The sequence below is a fragment of the Diabrotica virgifera genome, chromosome 3, assembly GCF_917563875.1.
Source record: "Diabrotica virgifera virgifera chromosome 3, PGI_DIABVI_V3a".
NCBI lineage: Eukaryota > Metazoa > Arthropoda > Insecta > Coleoptera > Chrysomelidae > Diabrotica > Diabrotica virgifera.
Genome location: NC_065445.1, coordinates 30,017,633 through 30,039,568, shown reverse-complemented (window position 1 = coordinate 30,039,568; position 21,936 = coordinate 30,017,633). Strand labels below are relative to the sequence as shown.

Below are 21,936 nucleotides of genomic sequence, written 5' to 3'. Positions count from 1 at the left end.
AGCAATTTCTGCAAAAAAATTTAAGTCACCTCTCAACGTCCAAATGTACTAATATTTTACAGATGCGCCCTGGTTTAGTAAGTTGAGTGCCGATATTAAAGAAACAAATAATTTTGTACCCATGAATATATTCTACTGTAATGAGTTATATATTTTGGAACGATGCAAAAAAGATAGCAAAAAACAGAAGAAAATGGAGAAAACTAGTAAACAAAATTGGACGGAACTCAACAGATGATGCGTGGGACTAGCAACCTCACCATCATTCCTCATGCTACTTGAAACACCGCAAGGTGCCCTTTGCTCCACTTGGAGATGTATGATTACGATGAATGTGTTATATATCATTGGAAATAGAAGATTTCATGGAATAATTATTTTCAATCATAACCCAAAAAATCTTAAAAAATTCAATTTTCGGATTTTGGCTGCCCTTGAGCAGATGGGAAGAGCTGATAGACCTGGATCCCGCGTACCAAAAAAAAGTTGAGAGTTTAATGAAAGGGTAACAAATCAATTGGATGTTCTGTCCTACAAAATACATGGGACATTTTCGTAATCTGATGTTCAAAATTTTTAAGCTGTTACACAATTTAAACTTTCCCTGTTCCAGTGTTCCCGTTCCTCAAAGTTTGTCCGACTAGACACCGTTAAACTATTAACAAATTTTCAGCTCGCTATTAATCAACTTTTTTTGGTACGCGGGATCCAGGTCGATGATTTTAAAACTTCTCTTAGCTTTATATAAGCCGCCCAAGTCAAACCTATTCTACATATTAACTCATTTTTACGACATACTATGAATTTATTTCTGATACATTTGTAAAGGTTTCATTTTTATTTTTCTAGATAAATTCATAGGTGATCTTGAAAACGTAATTGAAAGAGTTGAGCGATACTTGAAAGAAGAAAATGAGATTGACGCCAGTAAAAAACTCAAAATTCATAAGGATAACTGTAAAAAAATACTAATGGAAGCCTTAGAAGATAGAGGTCCCAACATAGTTTTTATTCATGGTGATGCTTGGAGCAATAATATATTATATAAGTATGATGTAAGTATTTTTGTCAAGCAATTATGGTGTTTATATAATAGTAATACAGGTATTTAAATTTTCCAAAAAGGTATATGGTGGGTAGCTAACGAAAATTCTCTGAAGACACATGTAGGTCACAGTAGGGCAGTAAATGAGTATTTGGCTCCGAATTCCATCCTACTACATCGATTTACTTGATATTTTCACAGTAAGTAGGGAATAGCTCAAGAAACAATCTCTACCCTATGCCGATGTGCGCTTTTATCTTGGGGTGGTGCTCACCCCTTCTCGTGGGTGAAATTTTTTTTGGATAAAATAGCCACAGAACAGGCTACAGAATCTACTAGGGTACATGCTCAAATCGGTGTATTCAACATGAAATAAGAGAGAAACCGTTGATTTTAGTTGTATAATGGTACTAATAACTTTGGTAGTGCTTGAAAAGGCCTTTAAAATGAGCAGTATTAAATGTCGATTATATTCAAACTAAACGAGAGATGCCGCAAAAAAATTGATGATTAATGTATTTTAAGAAGAAATGAGAAGTGTAACCCCTAATCCATCAGAATTTAAATACATCGTTTGCCTTCTAAAATAGTTTTTACTATATAGTGTTATTTCTATGTTCAAAAAGATGGACTGGTTTAAAATAAAGGATACTTAAAAAAGTAAGATGAAAATATAGACCGCATTTTTAAATTTCCTTAAAAACCTTCCTTTTTCTCCATGTATTTCGAAAATGATAAGAGATACGAAAAAAAGATATGATACAAAAATGTAGAGTTTTTTTAGGTTAAAATTTCGTTTTTATTTTTCATTACTGTATCTGTTATCATTTTCAAGTTACATGGAGAAAAAGAAGATTTTTAAGAAAATTTAAAAATGAGCTGTATAATTTGATCTGATTTTTTTCAAAAACCATTCATTTTAAACTCGTCCAACTTTTTGAACATAGAAATAACACTATAATAAAATGTATTGTAGACGGAAAATGATACATCTACCATTCTGGTGGATGGGGGTTAAAATTATTTCTCATTTTTTCTTAAAATACATTAGTTATTCAATTTTGTGTGCAAGATATCTCGCTTAGTTTGAATGTAATTTACCTTTAATATTGCTTATTTTAAAGGTCTTTTCAAGCACTAAAAAACGTATTGATAGCATTATAAACATAAACTCGACCGTTTCTCTGTTATTTCAAGTTGAATACACCAATTTGAGCATGTAGCAAAAAAAAACAAACTCTTTTCACCTACCATATCTCTTTTTGTATTATAACTAGAAGATTTATGAAGGCAAGTGTGTCTTTGTTTTTTTATAACCTACAAAAATGTTATATACAGTTCTTTTAGTGAGATGCATATTTTTTAAGGTATTGGAAAAAAACCGTTCGAAAAGATGCTGTTTCAATGAAAATAGCCAATATTCAAACACGAATAACTCAAAAAGTATTGAGTTTTCAAAAAAAAAATATAGAACAGTTTTTGCTAAGAATTAGGTTCTCTAGCAAATTCCGTGGCTATCTTACCAAAAATTTTTCCACCCCTGAGAAGGGGTGGGAACCACCCCCAATATAAAAGCACACATCGGCATAGGGTAGACTTGGAATTAGGAGATAAGTAGAGGCTATTCCCAAAATTTCATTAAAATCCATGCAGTAGGATAGAATTCGGAGGTAATATCCTCTTCTTGCTGCCATTGACTGGCGTACAGCTAATTTTGCTTGTTTTGTTTATTATTCTGTTATGCTTGTTACTATTTTACAATCATAAAAAGGGAAAAAAATATTTTTTTGCTCTAAAACGTTTCTTATGCAAAACGAAGAAGACGAAATCTTTCAGATACAAAGTTTACTACTTTTTAACAATTCAAATAATTGAAATAAAATAATAAACATTATTTTAAATCTAAGACTTCTCGCTAAAAGAAACTTCTTCTGGCTGCATCCTGAATCTCCGGCTTTTACAGTTTATAAGCACGGAGACGAAGAATATAGAAGAAAGCAGAAAGGACAACGGTCACGTATCTACTCTCTTTTCGTCTAGGAAAAGGGCCGAAAAACAGTTTTAGGTAAAACGGGAATGACAGTTATACTTTTTATTTGATTCAGAGTTGGACCACCATCTCCAGATAGCTATTTCTATATCTAAGGATTATCAATGGAGCTAGGCAATCACAACTCTAAATCAAAAACCAACTGACTGCTTTATTTAACGGAAATTACCGCGAATGCAATTATTCACCTTTAAGACGCAAAGCAGCGACATCTCTCGTAAAACGAAGAAGACGAGAAGTCTCAGATACAAAATTTACTACTTTAAACAATTAAAATAATTAAAATAAAATAATAAGGCAGTCAGTAGCTTTTGATTCAGAGTTGTGACTGCATAGCTCCATTGATAACGCCTGAGAAGCACAAATAGATACCTGGAGATGGTGGTCCAACTTTGAATCAAATAAAAACAAAACTGCATTTCCCGTTTCTTATGTAGTTTAGAGAAAAATGTTTCAAATGTTGTAGATGAATGTAGTAGATGAAAATGAAAGTTCTTTCATTTTGAGAGTTTTTTCGTAATTAAAATACATAAACAATTTTAAAAAACCTTTAATTTTGCAGTAATTTATAAATGGTATAACTTTGTTCTTTACATATTATAATAATGACATGTAACATGTCCACCTAAAACTGATGTAGTAGTAGCTATTAAATTGTACTAAATTTCAAACCAATCAACCAAACAGTTTATTAAGTTATTTAATTTGTTTCTCCGAGTATGGCAGGGGAGCAAAGTATGCTAAATGTGCAGTCACTCGAGCGTTATGGGGACCTATTGGGTTGTGAAGAGTAGGTTCTAAAACCAAAAAAAGTGAATTAAAGTTTTCCATTTTAGTGGGGACTTTTCATTTTTTAAATTAATTTTCGATTTCCAACAATCGTTTTTTTAGATTATAACGCCATCTATGCACAATTTGAAAAAATGTCTTGAATAAAAGTTATTTATTTTTATGTAACGAATCCAAATTTTCAGTAAAAAATGGGGGCTCCCATTTAAGATTTTAAAGTAACCCCAACCCCACCTCCGTGAGGGGTAGTGTTTGGTGCCATTCGATAGATTTTTTAAAAATATTGAATAAGTGTATTTTTCAGTTTTTCGATCTGATGTTTATTTCGCGAAATATCGCGGGATCGTATTTAAAATATTAAATTTACCCCCCACCCCTCTCCATGGGAAGTCGTGTTTGGTATCATTTGATAGATTTTTGAAAATTATTGAGTACGTATTTTTTAGTTTTTCGATCTGTCATTGATTTCGCGAAATATTCGCTTTTTTTTGTGAAATTTTGGGACACCCATTTCTTTACGCTCCGCTTAAATCGTCAGATTTTTGAAATATACTTATTTGTATGAAATTAACTCTAAGGATAGATTTTTTTCGGCCCCCCTTAACGAACTCCCCTGCACTAAGAGCCAAGGTAGAGGTACATTTTCAGGGAACAAGGTTTCTCCCCATGTAATAATCTAACGCGCTCGAGTAACTGCAAAAATCCCCGCTTGGGCTACCATTATACAGGTCTTATTGTTCATCTTATGTGGCCAACTGTAAATTAATTTTTGTTTTTCTTATCTCCATAATAACGAAGGGTATACTGATGTACAGGTTAATTCACTATATTTTGACCCCCCTGTAAAGTGCTTTATTTACAGAATTAGAAAAAAATGTAAAATACAACAGTTATTCTATTTATAAATTATTATTTTTTGACATATATATCGTACTAGAGACGTCATCGATTTGGGCGTGATGACGTAATGGACTATTTTTTAAATGGGAATAGTCCTGAAAGAATGAGATAGTAAAAAGAGAAAAATCAAAGAAGCGGCTCTAATTATGCTAAATGAAACCAATTGTGTCGCAAATTCCTCGGTAGAATGCAGTGGTTATCCATAATGAAAGAGGAAGTCAATAGAAAGAAAATGCCACGATTAGTAAGTCAATAACATATCGAGTTAATACAAATTTTATATTTTAGTATTACTTATTGTATATCTATGTATTATTAATATTATTTATAATTTAAACATATTAAAGTCAGCATTTGGTATTAGTTTTTTGAAAGTAAATTAAATGTTAGACCAAATATTTACGATGTCGGGATAGTATCACGAGGTTTTTTCCTGGTTTTCCCTCGTGATTTACTATGTAATTTTTAACGCGAGAATTTTACTGTCATCGTTGCATTTGGTTGTCTTTTTAAAGACAGAATGATGACATGCTATGATTTTTTTGTGACGGATATTCTTGAGTTGGGATTGATTTCATGAAATCGAATGAACTATCTTTTAGTAAAATCGTCCCAGGAACGCAACTCATAAATATTGGCGATATCATTTTAAAGTATTCTACTTTAAAATGTATAATATACGTCTGAATTGCCAACATAAATGAATTAAATAAAATATTAGAAGAATGTTTTTACTTAGCAACAACATTTTTGTTTATTTTAGTAGTATTTTGTATTTTGACAATGAAACTCGATTTGGGCTTCGAAACGTTAATAAAATCATTTTTTTGGTAAAATTGTGGCTTATTTACCATTAAAAGTAATTGATTACACTATATTTTTTATACGAATAAATTTTATTTTAAGGACAAACGAAAACTGGAAGACATAAAAATAATCGATTTTCAAGTAAGCAACATTGCGACACCTATAATAGACATTAGCTACAGCTTTTATACTGGAGCTTCACCTGAAGCTCTTGATAATCTGGATCACCTACACCAAGTTTACTACAAAAGCGTCACAGATACGTTAAAGCAGTATGGTTGCAATCCACAAGAGATTTTGACGTATAAGGCTTTTAAGGAGGAATGGAAGAAATATGTTTTGTATGGTCTACTAACAGGCTTGATAATCTGGTCAATTAAGTGCACAGACAAAGACAAGGTATTACTTTAGCTCTACTTTCTATTTCTTTAAATCTGTGTGAACTAGTGTGTAAGATTTGATGTGTGGATATGTGTGTGTTTTTAATTAATAGAGATAAAACGTTTATATGTAAATTTCGGAAATTCCTCTCTATCACAGAGCAAAATGGATATAATTTACGAAATTAAAAAAGCGAATAAGTACCAGGAAACAAGCCGAACAAGACAAAGACCTCAAAGCTGCGCAATGCCTAGCACTAAGTGACTTCAAGGTATCAAATGGTTTGTTCACACCATATAACTTTTTAGGCAATATGTATTAAAGCTGCTGCTGTTAAAGTCAAAAACGTAAAACTTAAAAAGCAAAAATTGTTTTCCTTTTTTCTCGCCTTATTTCTCCATCAACTGTCTTAAAGCAAACAAGGCATGTGCTGTGCTTCCTCCTGGCATCAACTAAACTCTTTTTTTGCCTATCGATTACAGTTCTCTCCCAAATTTTTGTTGTGTATAACAATATCTTTATTATAATACCATCATACTATTTCTTTTTATCCTATTTCACGCCTTGACAACCTCGTCTCTAACGGTGCCCGGTACTCATACTACCTTTGCTATGTATCTTTACAAAAATTACTCAAAAAGCGATGTGAGAAGCTAAAGACAGTTACAGCACGCTCTAGGTATACATTTTGGTCAGTATCCGAATGAGACTATTAAGTACAACAATATATAAATAATCTATCTCTTATTAAAACTGGTATATTGCCTCCTTCCTTTGTATCTCATATTTCTGCTTTATGTTATACTGACTAGCACTTAAATATGAATATGGCTAGCAGATTTCTAACATACATCATTCAATCTTCGCTTGTCCACTGCTGGACATAGATCTCCCTCATAACTTTCCATCTACTTGGATCTTGTGCCTCTTGCATCAAATTCCTATGACAACGTTTTAGATCATCAGTCCAACGTGTTGGTGGACGACTGCTGTTTCGGTAGGCATCATCTCTTGGTCTTCATTCCAGTATCCGCTTTGTCCAGCTGTTATCTGTCATTCGAACTACGTGACCTGCCCAGTTCCATGTCAGTGTTGCTATTCTATCTCAGGCCCGGCTCAAGACGAAATTTTCACCCGGGCAAGGATCCTTTGAGTCGCCCCCCTCCTAGTAAAAACCCCTTTAAAAACAACCACAATCAGCTGGTTTTTAAGTTTGCAATACTTTTCGAGTAACTGCTCATTTTAAGACCTTTGACAGCCCCACTGTACAAATGTTCGTGTTAAATCAACACAGCATGATTTCGCAGGATGTTAACACGTTTTGTGTGTGTCATATTGACACCGTATGTGTGTAATTTGGACACCAACTGTGTGTTATATTGACACCGTGTGTGCATATGACATACAGATGGTGTCAATTTGACACTCACAAAAAGTGTGTAATACCATATAAATATAATGGGATAGTAAATCAACGACATGTTGTTTTACATAACCGTTGTATATTTTGCACAGTGTCAGTTAAAGAAACATAAGACTTTGGACACAGTTTGGACGTAAAGTTGATTTACATTGTATTTAAAAATATTATATAAAGAACAATGAACAACAGCCTGGTGTCCATGATGTAATTTAGTCTGTTAGGCTTCTCTAAGTATTGCAAGTCTAGTTTACAAAGGCAACTTTACGAGTCTTTTTTTCAGCAAAGTCCTTAATGATGTTGCTTAAATCAAGTCGTTCTAATACATCATATTCTATAGACATAAGTGCCAGTCCTACTAGCCGTTCTTGGGACATAGTAGATCTTAAGTAATTTTTAATTAACTTAAGTTTAGAAAAGTTTCTTTCTCCAGATTCAACACTTACTGGAAAAAAAAGAAGAATTCTTAGAGCTACACAAACGTTTGGAAAGTTCTGACTTAAAGAATGTGATGAAATAAATTTCAAAATGTCCTTTGGTTTATCTTCACAATCGTCGGGTAGAACTGTTTTCAGCACTAAGAGTTCCTGATAAATCTGGTGTCTTTCAACATCACGGTGCTCTCCATCAGTTAGAGATATCTGCAGGTCTGCACATTTAGTCATTAGAGTATTGATGTCTTCTCTTTTCAGTTTGTAAAGAAATCCAAACGTTTCATTGTGGGTGGATAACAGAGAAAATCTCTCTTGAAGTGATGCGATTGTTATGTCCAAAATGTAGAGGTAAAATTTACTTCTGAAGTTTTTTTTTGGATCCACAACTGCTTCATCTCGTACCTCATAATCAAATTGGCGCTTGACTCTCCTTGGTCGAACTTGTTGTTCAGAATCAGAAGGGAAGGATGGTTCAAATTCAAGGCTTTCTGCTACTTCTCGGGCATCAACAAGCATTTCTTCAAACCCCTTGTCACTTCTTATTCCTTTAAAGTAGGACTTTACAGAAGCTATCAGTTCCATAGCGGCTGCAGTATCAAAATCTTCTTGTTGTAGCAGTTTACTGATCACATTTATCCTCGAGAGAATTGTATTCCAAACCACCAGACAGCAAATAAATTTGAAGTTTTTCAACTTCTTAGCCAGACCTAAGGCTGTACTTTTAGCATAAGCATCACCTGATGGATCAGTGGATAATTCAAGAAGTGCATCATAGATTTCACCAGCTTATAACCCCATTATTTCCAAAGTAAAAGTGTCCAAGATAAGTAAAAGGAAAATGCACCACACGTTGTTTGTTCAGAGCTGTGGATCACCAACTTAGTGGATCGCCCGCTGTTGGTGGTCGACAAAGCTGAGGAGCCGTGAATGCAAGGGCGCCTCCGGCGCCTCCGGGGCGCTTGCCCCGGGCAAGCGCCTGGTTTGCCCGGCCCTTAAGCCGGGCCTGTTCTCTCTACTACATCAGCCACTCCTGATATTATTTATCGTAACTGGAACGTAGTCCTGTCGCCAGGGGGGGTACAACGGCCTCGTTAATTCAGATGGACTTACTCAAGTTTTTTTTATGTATTTTGACCCGTAGAACACGAATTTTTTGGGTAACAGTTGATCCGGATGTCGATAAGATTGTTATAGACCAAGAACTTGAGGAATCAAATAACAGCGATTTTTGGCAAAACAAAACAATATTTTGTATTTTTTGGGCCATTTTAAGTAAAAAATATTTCTACAAGTTTTTTCGTAGGATGCACAGTTTTCGAGATAAACGCGGTTGAACTTTAAAAAAATCGAAAAATTGCAATTTTTGAACCCGAATAACTTTTGATTAAAAAATAAAATAGCAAATCTGCTTACCGCATTTGAAAGTTTAAGTCAAATTATATCGGTTTTGATTATTTGCATTGGTAAAAATTTATTTTTTTATTGTTTAACAAAGCTATAAACACGTAGGGTTTCCCGTGCTTTTACATGCGTTTTAACGCATGTAACGTAGAAATAGTCTTGATTGCACTAGTACCTATTCTACCTACTCGTTCGATTTTAAATGAGAAATCATAGAAACATCACTCACGCACTAGTTGTTTGTAGCTTTGTTTAGCAATAACACAATAAATTTTTAGCAATGCAAATAATCAAAACCGACATAATTTGACTTGAACTTTCAAAGGCGCTAAGCAGAATTGCTATTTTATTTTTTAATCAAAAGTTATTCGGGTTTAAAAATTGCAGTTTTTCGATTTTTTGAAAGTTCAACCGCGTTTATCTCGAAAACTGTGCATCCTACTAAAAAACTTGTAGAAATATTTTTTGCTTAAAATGACCCAAAAAATACAAAATATTGTTTTGTTTTGCCAAAAATCGCTGTTATTTGATTCCTCAAGTTCTTGGTCTATAACAATCTTATCGACATCCGGATCAACTGTTACCCAAAAAATTCGTGTTCTACGGGTCAAAATACATAAAAAAAATTTGGGTAAGTCCATCTGAATTAACGAGGCCGTTGTACCCCCCCTGGCGACAGGACTAACGACGGTTTGGGATATTAGAGAGTTTTTGTGCAAGTAAATACATATACCTAACGTATCTTTTTGACATACCGGGTGGTGAATCGTCAAACGGGCCATAGGAAAATAAATGCAAAATTCTTAATTATTGAATTCCTGCTTCCCTAATTATATTTTACGTCAAAAGTCATAAGAAACTATTTGTAGAGAATTGAAATCTCTATTAAAAACGAATATTAAATTTTTTCTACAAATTAAACACATTCCACAATTTTACAAAAATTTCGTGAGAGATTTGACCTCTAAAAATCATACGAACAATTTGAATTTTGTGCCATGAAACTACAAGAAAAAGAAGAAGTTGAATTTTGCTGAGAATATCAGTTTTGGGACTCCAAAAAGATGCAAAAATAGTTTGCCACTACTACCCCGGGCTTCCCCCTAAAACCCCCATATAAATCTACAAAAAGGCAAATCGCGCAATTTTTATTTATTTAACAGCTGTAAAGCAACTGACTTCATTTACGACAAAATTCAAAAATTGGATACGAAAGCCGCTCTTTTCACCTTTAAAACACATTTTGATTTTTGTCGATATCAAAACTCTGATCAGAAGATCAAATTTTTACCGTCGAGTTTATAGTCAAGGGCCCATCTCTTTTGAGATGGACGTTGAGAGGTGACTCAAATTTTTTTGCAGAAATTGCTTGAAAATAACTCAAATAATAATATTTGAGTTATCCTCCCTCTCAAAAAGGTCCGGAACATTGTTTAAATAATTAAAATGTCAAAAAATTAAGGAAAAATTCGATTTTTTTCTTTGTTTTTTGATTATAACTTTAAAAGTATTCATTTGCCAGAAAAGATGTACTAACATAAAAGTTGCATAATTGAATTTCCTACAATATAGAATTAGTTAAAAGTTGAAAAAATAGTCACCCTTGTTGCAAAATAGCAATAATTGCGAAAAAAAAACATACAAAAACAAGTATTGGCATTTTACGTTTTTCAACCATTTATGCTAGACTTATGACTTTCATATTTCACCCAGAAAAACTTTGTGATAAGGTAAAACAATACTGTAAATTTCATTAATATCAGTTCAATAGATTTTGCAAAATAAATTTTGCAATCCAGCTTTCGCAAAAACAATTCATTTTTTCAAAATGTTACAACTGAAAATAAAGCAGATAGCAAGTTGAAATTGTTTTTAGATATAGAAGTGTACTGTACCTTTCATTTGCAATTTGCAAAATTAAAATCTATTAACTACCACGGCGTCAGGAATTTTTTTAAATTAAACATTAATTATTGGTGCTGCGCGCAGGACAGCGGTGTTCGATTCACATGACGTTGATTTCCACCAAAATTTCTTCCAATCTTTATCTAATATATTATTTTCCTACTCTATATTTTGTTGTATTTTAATATTTTAATTCCACAAAAATCAAACTAGTTTTATTATTGTTTGTGAAATATTGTTTAAACAATTGTATACGTTTAAATATAATAAACTTTTATTCTCAAGTTAAAATATATGAACAAAGAAAGTGTTTGCTAAAAAAAGTCTTATTTCAAAGGATAGAGTATGTGTTTTTATTTTGCAATAAACAAATTTATTTATTTATATCGAAATGTAATAAAAATTAAAATGTATCAATAATTATCAAAGGTCATTGGAATGCCCAATGAGAGCAAACTATCCGGTGTCCTGCGCGCAACACCAATAATTAATGTTTATTTAAAAAAATTCCTGACGCCGTGGTGGTCAATCGATTTGAGCTTTGAAAATTTTAAATGAAAGGTACACTACACTTCTATAAGCAAAAAAAAATCAACTTGCTATCTGCTTTATTTTCAGTCCTGTAACAGTTTGAAAAAATGAATTTTTTTTGCGAAAGCTGGATTGCAAAATTTATTTTGCAAAATCTATTGAACCAATCTTAATGAAATTTACAGTGTTGTTTAACTATATCATATAGTTTTTCTGGGTGAAACTTGAAGGTTCTAAGTTTAGCATACATTGTTGAAAAACGTAAAATGCGAATACTTGTTTTTGTATAGTTTTTTCCCTATTATTGCTATTTTGCAAGAAGGGTGACTATTTTTTAAATTTTTAACCAACCCTATATTGTAGGAAATTTAATTACACAACTTTTATGTTAATACAACTTTTCTCGGAAATGAATACTCTTAAAGTTATATTCAAAAAAAACGAAGAAAAAAATCGGATTTTTCCTTCATTTTTTGACATTTTGATTATTTAAACAATGTTCCGGACCTTTTTGAGAGGGAGGATAACTCAAATATTATTATTTGAGTTATTTTTAAGCAATTTAAAAATTTGAGTCACCTCTCAACGTCCAAATGTACTAATATTTTTACAGATGCGCCCTGGTCTATTATACACATTTTGAAAAAAAGTGTACATGGGTGAAAAGAGCAGCTTTCATATCCAATTTTTGCATTATATCGCACATGAAGTCAGTTTCTTTACAGATGTCAGATTTTAAATAAACAAAAATTGCCCGATATTTGCCATTTTTTACGATTTATATGGGGATTTTAGGGGGAAGCCCGGGGGTAGCAGTGACAAAATTTTTAAGTATCTTTGTGGGGTTTGATATTCTCAGCAAATTTCGGCTTGTTCGTATGATTTTTAGAGGTCAAGTCTCTCACGATTGGACTAATAACACTCTGGCAAATGTATTATATTTTTGTAAAAAATTTTTGTGTTTAACTTGTAGAATAATATAATATCCGTTTTTAATAAAGATTTCAAATCTCTATAAATAGTTTCTTACGACTTTTGACGTAAAATAATTAGGGAAGCAGGAATTCAACAATTTAGAATTTTCCATTGATTTTCCTATGGCCTGTTTGACAATTCACCACCCGGTGTAAGCATGCGCATTAATGGGCGCAATTAAAACCATACAAAAAACGAAATTGTACACAAGCACTGAGGTTGTACTGGTTTTTGTAGATCGGGAGTTAAAAAGAAATTACATAAATGGATGATCTCTTGCAGCATCCCCTAATTAACAAGGGAATTAAAAAATGATTTATAACATTATTTCTAAATTAAGATTGATAACTTATTAGTTTATCACTTTCGATGCGGGCACGAGCAACACCGCCAACACCATCGTTTCGTTACGTTACGTGCAGAACTTTAACTCTCAAATTAAGGTTCAACATTTTAGGGGAGTGCAATTAGAACGAAAACATCCATTGTTTCGGAAAAATTCAAACAAGCTTATATTTTTCTAAAACTTTTTTTGTTAGTTGATATACTTGTTAAAGTAAAAAGTTCTACTCGCAGGTTTGGCCGCTAATTGTTTATTAATTGTTTAAACAATAACAATTATTTTGTATAAATAATTTTAAAAATATCGATAAATTCATCATTTTACTTTGATCAAATATGTTTCCATTTTGTTTTTGATTATGCTGAATCCGAATATGGCATTGCAATTTAAAAATTCTTATACATAAGCTCCTATACAGTATGTATGAGTAGCTAGGAACCACATGGAAAACTATTTTATTATGAATTTTACGAAAAAAAGTTATTCTTCATAAAATTCTTTAGATAGTCAAAAATCTAAAACTTAACCATCAGATATCAAATTTTATCAATTTTATACGAGTTATGTCAAAAATATGAATTAGGTTAAAGAGTAAAGTACCTTTATATTCCAGAATATCAAAAAATGGTGTTATGAAAAGTTGTTTGAAATTAAAAACTATGTTTAAATATACAATTATATCATTCGAATTGAAAAAAAAATTTTTTTCTCAAATTGCGGATACTCATCATCATTGTATTACAATTATGATAACTATTTTTTATCACTTTTACAAAAAAAGTTATTCTTCATGAAATGCTCTCCCTGGTCTAAAGTCTAAGATACAACCATCAGACAGATATTATTATTATTATTATTATTATTAAAGAAGGAAAAGGAGCCGAGGTCTAGGACCTATATAGCTCCATTTTACTAAAAAGAACTATGTAAAAAGAAACCTAAACTTAAGACTACATACGACTTATAAATTAATTTAATTTAAGAAAAGAAAAATTATTGTTCCCGTGGTACAGAACTAAAAGAGTCATATTTATTTTTGAAGCAATTTACAGATACAGCCCCGACGACGTCGTGTGGAAGTGAGTTCCAGGTATAAAATATTCTATTGGATATAGAGTTCTCACGACATTTACTGTGAAACTGTTGTCTGGCTAATTTGTATGGATGACCCCGCAATCTAAGGTCGTTACTCAAAGGGAAGAGATGTGATAGATCTATCCCAAACCTTCCCTGTAACGCTCTATAAGCAATTATTAAATCCCCACGAAGTCGTCGGTCCATAAATGTAGGATAATTTAAGTAGGTTAACCGTTCTTCGTAGGAAGGACGACGACGGCCATAAGGAATTCTTGTTGCCCATCTTTGCACAGATTCAAGTCGATCAGAATCCCTTTGCCAGTCGACATTCCACACGGGTCCGGCAAACTCTAAAATAGGTCTTACATATACACTAAAGAGAGCAACAAAATTTTTTGGCGATATCTTAGAGAAAGTCTTAGATAATAAGTAAACTGATGTTCTAGCTTTATTGCATACCGACTGGATATGTTCAGACCAAGATAATGTTTCCGTCACAAGTACACCCAAGTCTTTTTGCTGCGAAACAGTTTTTAGAGAAACATTTGAAAGTACATACCGATTCCTTGGATTGTTTTTACCTAAATGTAGAACTGCACACTTGGATGTGTTTAATTGCAAGCACCAATCGTCTACCCACTTAGCAACCTCTTGAAGGTCGGTCTGTAATTGATTGTAACCAGAAAAGGGATTTGCATATAACTTTGTGTCATCAGCGAAAAGCGACATGTTACTTTTAAGGTGAATTGGCAGATCAGCAACGTACACTAGGAACAAAATCGGCCCCAACACTGAACCCTGCGGAACGCCACTGTATACACTAAACATTGAGGAATAACAGTCACCAACGCGTACACATATCAAACTTGTTTAATTCTATACGAGGTATGTAAAAAGTATGAATGTTTCTTAAGAGTTAATTGCCTTTATTATTCACAATATTTTAATTAGAAGGATGTAATTGAACACTAAAACAAATTTTTAATTCCAAACAACTTTTCTTAACCCGGGAGTAGTCGCGCTCACTTCTGTAACGTCGATAGTCGCGTGTGAGATTCTATCTCAAAATACGAATTTAAAACAAATATTTATTTTGTACCATTTTTATCTACTTTTTATATTGAAAATATATATTTCTAACAATTTTATTAAAAAAACCTGTGTTAACGGCCACCTCCCAACATCGGCCACCTATACTAACGGCCAGTTTAAAAATTTCCCAAAATATGTAGACTACAAAAACTGGCAATACCGTCCACCTTTCTATATCGGCCAATAGTTCTTTCATTTTTAGTGGCCGTTACTGACAAATTTTACTGTACAGTAAAACCTGTGATAACGGCCACCTGCCAACACCGGCCACCTGTCCTAACGGCCAGTTTAAAAATTTCCCAAACCAATTATATATGTAGATTACAAAAACTGGCAATAGCGGCCACCTTTCTATATCGGCCAATAGTTCTTTCACTTTTAGTGGCCGTTACTGACAGGTTTTACTGTATTACGAAAAAGTATGAAATGTGAGATTCTATCTAACGGCGCGACTACTCGCGGGTTAAAGCTAATTGGCTCTCCCCAAAGCCATAAATTCCACAAAAAGAAGAAGAAAAAAAAAAGAAAAAAAAGAATGTGTGTGTACTATGTACGCACGTAAGAAGATATTCTTCTATTATATAATAGGTAATTTAAACGAAGTAAATATACTTAAAAGGTTATTTGTACTTATTTTATTTAAAAATCAAACTAACTTTCTTATCTACCACTTTCAAAAAATTTTTATTAAAACAACCAAAAATAAAAAAAATATGAATGGCCCGGGAATTGAACCCGCAACCTTCCAATCTCAGTGCTAACGCATTTCTAACTACTCCATCGAGGCTCTAGAAATAGATATGTAAGTTTCGGATATAATGACACAACACGGCGACATATAGTGTAAAAATGTTATGATTACATAATATTTTATTAATCCAAAAACACAAGAATTATAATAAATAATACATTTCCTAAAACCACTAATATATTCTTTTAATGATTTATTTGCACGGTTACAGATACATACATACCTATCTTGAAAGATTAGCAATGAACTGCATACTGTCAGTGTGCGCAGGCGCGCGGTAAATGTACAATTTTACCCTCAATCGATTCGCCGCTAAAGAAGAATATCTTCAAAAAATTCCTACGCATTACTACACCCTTCCTCGAGGCACTTACGAACTTTTTTCAAAATTGCAAAATTTTTCATCAAGTTATCGCGAAAAAGGATAAAAATCGAGATTCTATCTCACCGCGCGACTACTCGCGGGTTAATAACACTTTTCGATATTGTGAAATGTAAAGGTAATTTACTCTTGAGTGAAATTCATATTTTTGACGTACCTCGTATAAAATTAATTAAATTTGATATTTGATAATTGCATCTTAGACTATATACGATGCAGAGTATTTTATAAAGAATAGCTTTTTTTCGTAAAACTGATAATAAAAAAGTTATCAATAGGTTCCAAGTTACGCAGACATACTGTATGAGCTAAAAAAATTTTTTTTGTTGAACACTTATTATTGTTGAAGCTTATTATTAAATGTATTTTAGGTAAGTTTTACAGAAAAATGTTTTGATCACTTTGTATAAACATTTTTTTAGCTGGTAATTTTCGGTTTTTGTATTACATTGTTGTTATCTTTCTTACTTTTCTCAAAAAGATATAGTATATTTCATTTCTACAGTAAAATAATTTAGTGCATTTTAAAGATTGTATCCTAAGCTTTAAAAAATTAATTATAAAACTGTAATAGATCTGTTCAAACTTGAGTAATACCGTCTTAAATTGGTGGTAATTCTGTAAATCTACGAAGATTTCAAAAATTACATTTGTGTGACGTCACATCCTTTGAATTAAACTTTTGAGATTTTTTTTGAATAAATCATCATTTAGTAAGATGCTTGAAAGGTAAGTTGTGTTAGTATTGTGTTAAAAAATTGTATTAGTTACACATTTTTAAATCATTTTTAAACAAAGGCGCACGTTAAAAAGAAAACTGAACAGATGAAGATAAAGTACAAAAAAATGTATTGGCTAATAGGTAGGTACTCTCAACTTTCCATCCAGAACAAAGTACTAATTTACCAACAGATATTGAAAGAGGTGTGGACCTATAGCCTACAATTATGGGGTTGTACCAAAAAAAGTAATTACCGAAATTTAGAAACGCTCCAGAACCGAATATTAAGGAATATTGTATGTGCTCCTTGGTATGTTCGGAACGACGATTTGCGTAGAGATCTTAAAATCGAATCTATTCCAAATGAAATTAAGAAAGCCGCCAGGAGACATGAAGACAGGCTCCATAAGCATCCCAACCATGAAGCACTTCAGCTTCTTGTCAACGAACCCCAGATGCGAAGGCTCAAGAGGACTAAACCGTTCGAGCTCGTGTAATGTGTGAAGTTGTACCGGGCTTAGTTAGTGTTGTGCATTGTATTGTAGCCACAACAAATACGTGAGCAATTAGTGAAAAGCAGAGTCAGTGCTGTGCTGTGTAGCCACAACAAAGAAGTGGACATTTCATGTAAAAAAAAAAGCTAGGATGGACCAGGTGACATCTAGTTTACAAACATTTTTAGGGAAATTAGGTTAAAGAAAAATACTGATTAATCTTGTAGATTAGGTGTATTTATATTGTTTAAATAAAAAAAAATTTTAAACAAAATTCATGTAAGGCTCATTTTCCGCCCACACCTTACTTATTACCATACATTTTATTTATTTCTATTATATCCATAAGATAGCTTAATTATTCTTCTTTCACGTTCAATTTGTAGAATTTCATTTGATTGATTAGTTAAAGAATTTCATTAAAATAACTCAACCATGCACTTCGCCGTACGCTAGTTTACAGTGCACCAATGTTTGTGAGACTTTAGCGTTATATATAAAAAATGATAGAAGATACAGATTTAAATTTAGAAAATTCGTTATACAGGGTGTTTCATTGGGAAACGGAAATACTTTATTGATGAATAGAAGTCACCGTGGCCGTTCTAGGTACACTAAATTTTTTGCCCTACCGACTTTTGTATCCGAGTTACAGGGTGTTTTATCGATTTTGCTCATTTTTTTCCTAAGCGATTTGGTACACATATGTCTCATTTTAAAATGAATCAAGACTTATTTACCACATTGGAAAGACCCAATTATTAATCACAAGAAAAATTCAGGTCCGGATTAACAAAAAAAACATAAAGTAATTGTGACCTTGAAACAACACCCTGTATATTGACATTTTCAAAATTTGTCTGCACATTTGAAAAGACGACAAAAATCATAGTTTATCGGTTAACTTTGATTTTTGTGCAAAAATTTATTAACTTTAAATTTGAAATTAAACTTATTCAAATTTTTAAGAACCCTGAAATTCATAAGCAGGTTTTTAAAGCACCTTTCATAATAAATCACTCAAGTTAATGAATAAATACTAATTTTAAAAATAATCAGCTATTATTTACTACGTTAGAATGACTGACTTACTAATCACAAGAAAAATCCAGGTCCGTATTAACAACAAAATACAAAGTAATTGTGACCTTAAAAAAACACCCTGTATATTGAAATTTTTAAAATATGTTTGCACAACTGAAGAGAGCACGAAAAACTAAGTTTAATGTCCCGCTTTAATTTTTTGTGCAGACAATTTTTAATGACATTACTTTTGAAATTATATCGAAATTTTTATTATGAGTTTCCAGAGTTCTTAAAAATTTCGACATAATTTCAAAATTAAATTCATTAAATTGTCTGGCCAAAAAATTGAAGCGAACGATTAAACTTAGTTTTTGTGCTCTTTTCATACCTCTGTGCAAACGGTTTTTGAAAATTTCAATATACAGGGTGTTGTTTCAAGGTTACATTTACTTGATATTGTTTTGTTAATCCGGACCTGGATTTTTGTTGTGATTTGTAATTGGGTCTTTCGAATGCCGTAAATAAGTATTGATTATTTTTAAAACGGGTATTTATTTAATAACTTTAGTAATTTATTGTTAAAAGTGCTTTAAAAATCTGCTTTTTAATTTTAGTGTTCTTAAAAGTATCAATATATTTAATTTCAAAATTAAAGTAATTAAATTTCCTTCACAAAAAATTAAAGCAAACCGATAAACTCCGATTTTTGTGGTCTTTTCAAATGTGCAAACAAATTTTGAAAATGTCAATATACAGGGTGTTGTTTCAAGGTCACAATTACTTTATGTTTTTTTGTTAATCCGGACCTGGATTTTTCTTGTGATTAATAATTGGGTCGTTCCAATGTGGTAAATAAGTATTGATTAATTTTAAAGTGAGTATTTATTCAATAGCTTTAATAATTTATAATTAAAAGTTAATATTACCTGTTTTTTAATGTCAGAGTTTTTAAAAAATTCAATATAATTACAAAATTAAAGCCATAAAATTGTCTGGCCGAAAAATTGAAGCGAACGATTTGACTTAGTTTTTTGTGCTCTTTTCAAATACATATGCAAACAGATTTTCAGAATTTCAATATACAGGTGTTGTTTTAAGGTTATAATTACTTTATAATTTTTTGTTAATTCGGACCTGGATTTTTCTTGTAATTAGTATATCGGTCGTTTGGGTAAATATCAAAAAAATATACAGGGTGTTTCTAAAGTTATGACTTAGGAAAGAAATTGGCAAAATCGATAAAACATAAGTCGGTTATAAAAGTCGGTAGGGCAAAAAATGTGGTATACCTAGAACCGCCTCGGTGACCTCTATTTACAATTAAAATATTTCCGTTTCCCAATGAAACACCCTGTATAAGGTTTTTTTTTGTAAAATTTTCTGAATCTTTCAATGGTCAAGTCAGTTTTTTTCTAAAATTTATATTTTTAGAGTTATTTAAAAAAAAAACATCTAATTTCGTAGTTCATTTGTTTAATAAAAAATGAAGCATCCACTTCTCGAGTAGAACTTTTTGATATGTTGTTTATTAAACATTTCTTAATGAAATTACAAAAAGTTCTATCTTGTTTGATTTTTTTCGAAGTGAAAATCTATATGCACTCCCCTATTTAGGATACCTTATTGCTTTTCGTATAGGAAGATACGTTACTTTAGGCAGTTACAAAAACTCCCTATTGTCTCGTAGTGAAACCCCCAACATAGCTCCATCGGCCTTTGAGATACACGGATATTTGGCAATGTTCTCCTTGTCACGGTCAAGGTTTCCGCTCCCTAAGTCAACACTGGGAAAACACACTGATTGGAGGTTTTTCTTTTAAGGCATATTGGTATGTCAGACGATTTGAAAATATGGTTCAGCCTGCCGAAGGCTGCCCAAGTGCCCAAGTTTTGACCGGATACGGTGGAGACGCATCCGTTTCCAACGCTACCGGACCGACCTGTCACACTATGCGTTTTGACTGGATGCGGTGGAAACGCATCCGGTCAAAACGCATAATCTGACATCGGACTTATACGACGGAAAATCTTAAAAGAAGCTCGGTTTGGTTATCTTTTCCTCTTTTCCTAACATACATACGATATAATATATTATTAGTTTTTTGCTAAATTTCTTTTCTCTACTGCAGGGTGCTACAAATGTTGGTGAATATTTAAGTGAAGAATGCGCCGATGGTTCCAAGTCATTGTTCAACCCAAATGAAGAGAGGTTTAAAAAAGTTTCATTAGCTTTAATAAGACATTTCCAAAAATACGATTTTTTGTAAAGCATGTATAATATAAAAAGTGGTTTATGAATATATTTATCTGTATCTATATACATATTTTATTGAATTTTAAAAAATTACAATTATTTGCTGCAATACAAATTAATATAAAAGTTATAATTTATATATTATAAAAATTATTATAAAAATTATTATAATGGTATTATAAAAGTTGTAGTCTAGGCGCCAAGTAGAGGTCACCGTGTCACCGTTTTCAATTCTGATGGACAAATTCAACGGTTTCTTATGGATTTTTAGCTGCTAATTACGAATCTCGAGGGTGGAATTCGATACGAGTGGTCAAAAAATTGTTATAAACAATGTAATTGTTTATAAATCGTTTATAAGGCTCTGGCTCATAGACTAAAAGAGATAAAAAATAATTTTTTAAATAAAATTTGTTCGTTAATAAAAAACGAAGAAAAAACGCTTACTAAACTTAAATCCAATAATTAGAACTCAAGATATTGTAAAATAAGTGCAAAATGCAAATTTCAAATTGCAAAATAAGTATTTTTCGAAGCTTTATCGCTCGTAACTAGGCTTCTACGCATGAAAATTGGCCTTATAAGGTCTCATTTTAAAGCCTAATGAATATGCTTCCAAACAAAGTTTGTTAAATTACTTGTCTTAATTTGTTTTAAAGTTATATTCTTTTGAAATTAAAATTTTCTTAAAAAAATTGTACATTAATTTGTTTATAAGGGTTTCAAGCAAATTTGAGCTATAAACATTTATACTTTAATTAACAATAATGATAGAAGTACTCAAAAGGAACATTTTGAGTTTAGGAAAATGTTCGTATGTTTATTTTTGGCCAAGATATCGATATTTTAATACAGCGCTCTGAGGCGCGAGATTGGCTCACCGCGTAAAGGTTCACGCGCTAACTTCGCAATGTAAATTATAATTTCTATGTATATTTACATTATCTTCATTTTTCATTTTTGAAGATCCTAATAAAATTTTAGCACATAATTCTTATAATTAAACCATCATATTGTACCTCATACCACCTTCCATTCTATTTACTTTGTCTTCTATTTTTTATACTAAATGAGAAAAAAAACATTAAAAACTAATATTTCAGTAATATAACTAAAAAGTAAGTGGATATTATTTATTAATACTATTTTTACAAACAT

At 31.9% G+C, this 21,936-nt stretch overlaps 1 protein-coding gene across 1 annotated transcript in view; it reads left to right on the top strand.

The window, feature by feature from the left end:
- The window catches only part of LOC126881806 (uncharacterized), a 31,503-nt gene extending 10,663 nt beyond the window's left edge, over positions 1 to 20,840 (top strand). The window contains exons 2-4 of the mRNA XM_050646387.1: positions 850 to 1,055; positions 5,691 to 5,990; positions 20,654 to 20,840. Of these exons, the coding sequence (XP_050502344.1) occupies positions 850 to 1,055; positions 5,691 to 5,990; positions 20,654 to 20,791 (644 nt within the window). The 3' untranslated portion in view covers positions 20,792 to 20,840. The remainder of the gene's footprint in view (positions 1 to 849; positions 1,056 to 5,690; positions 5,991 to 20,653) is intronic.
- The last annotated feature ends 1,096 nt before the right edge of the window (positions 20,841 to 21,936 follow it).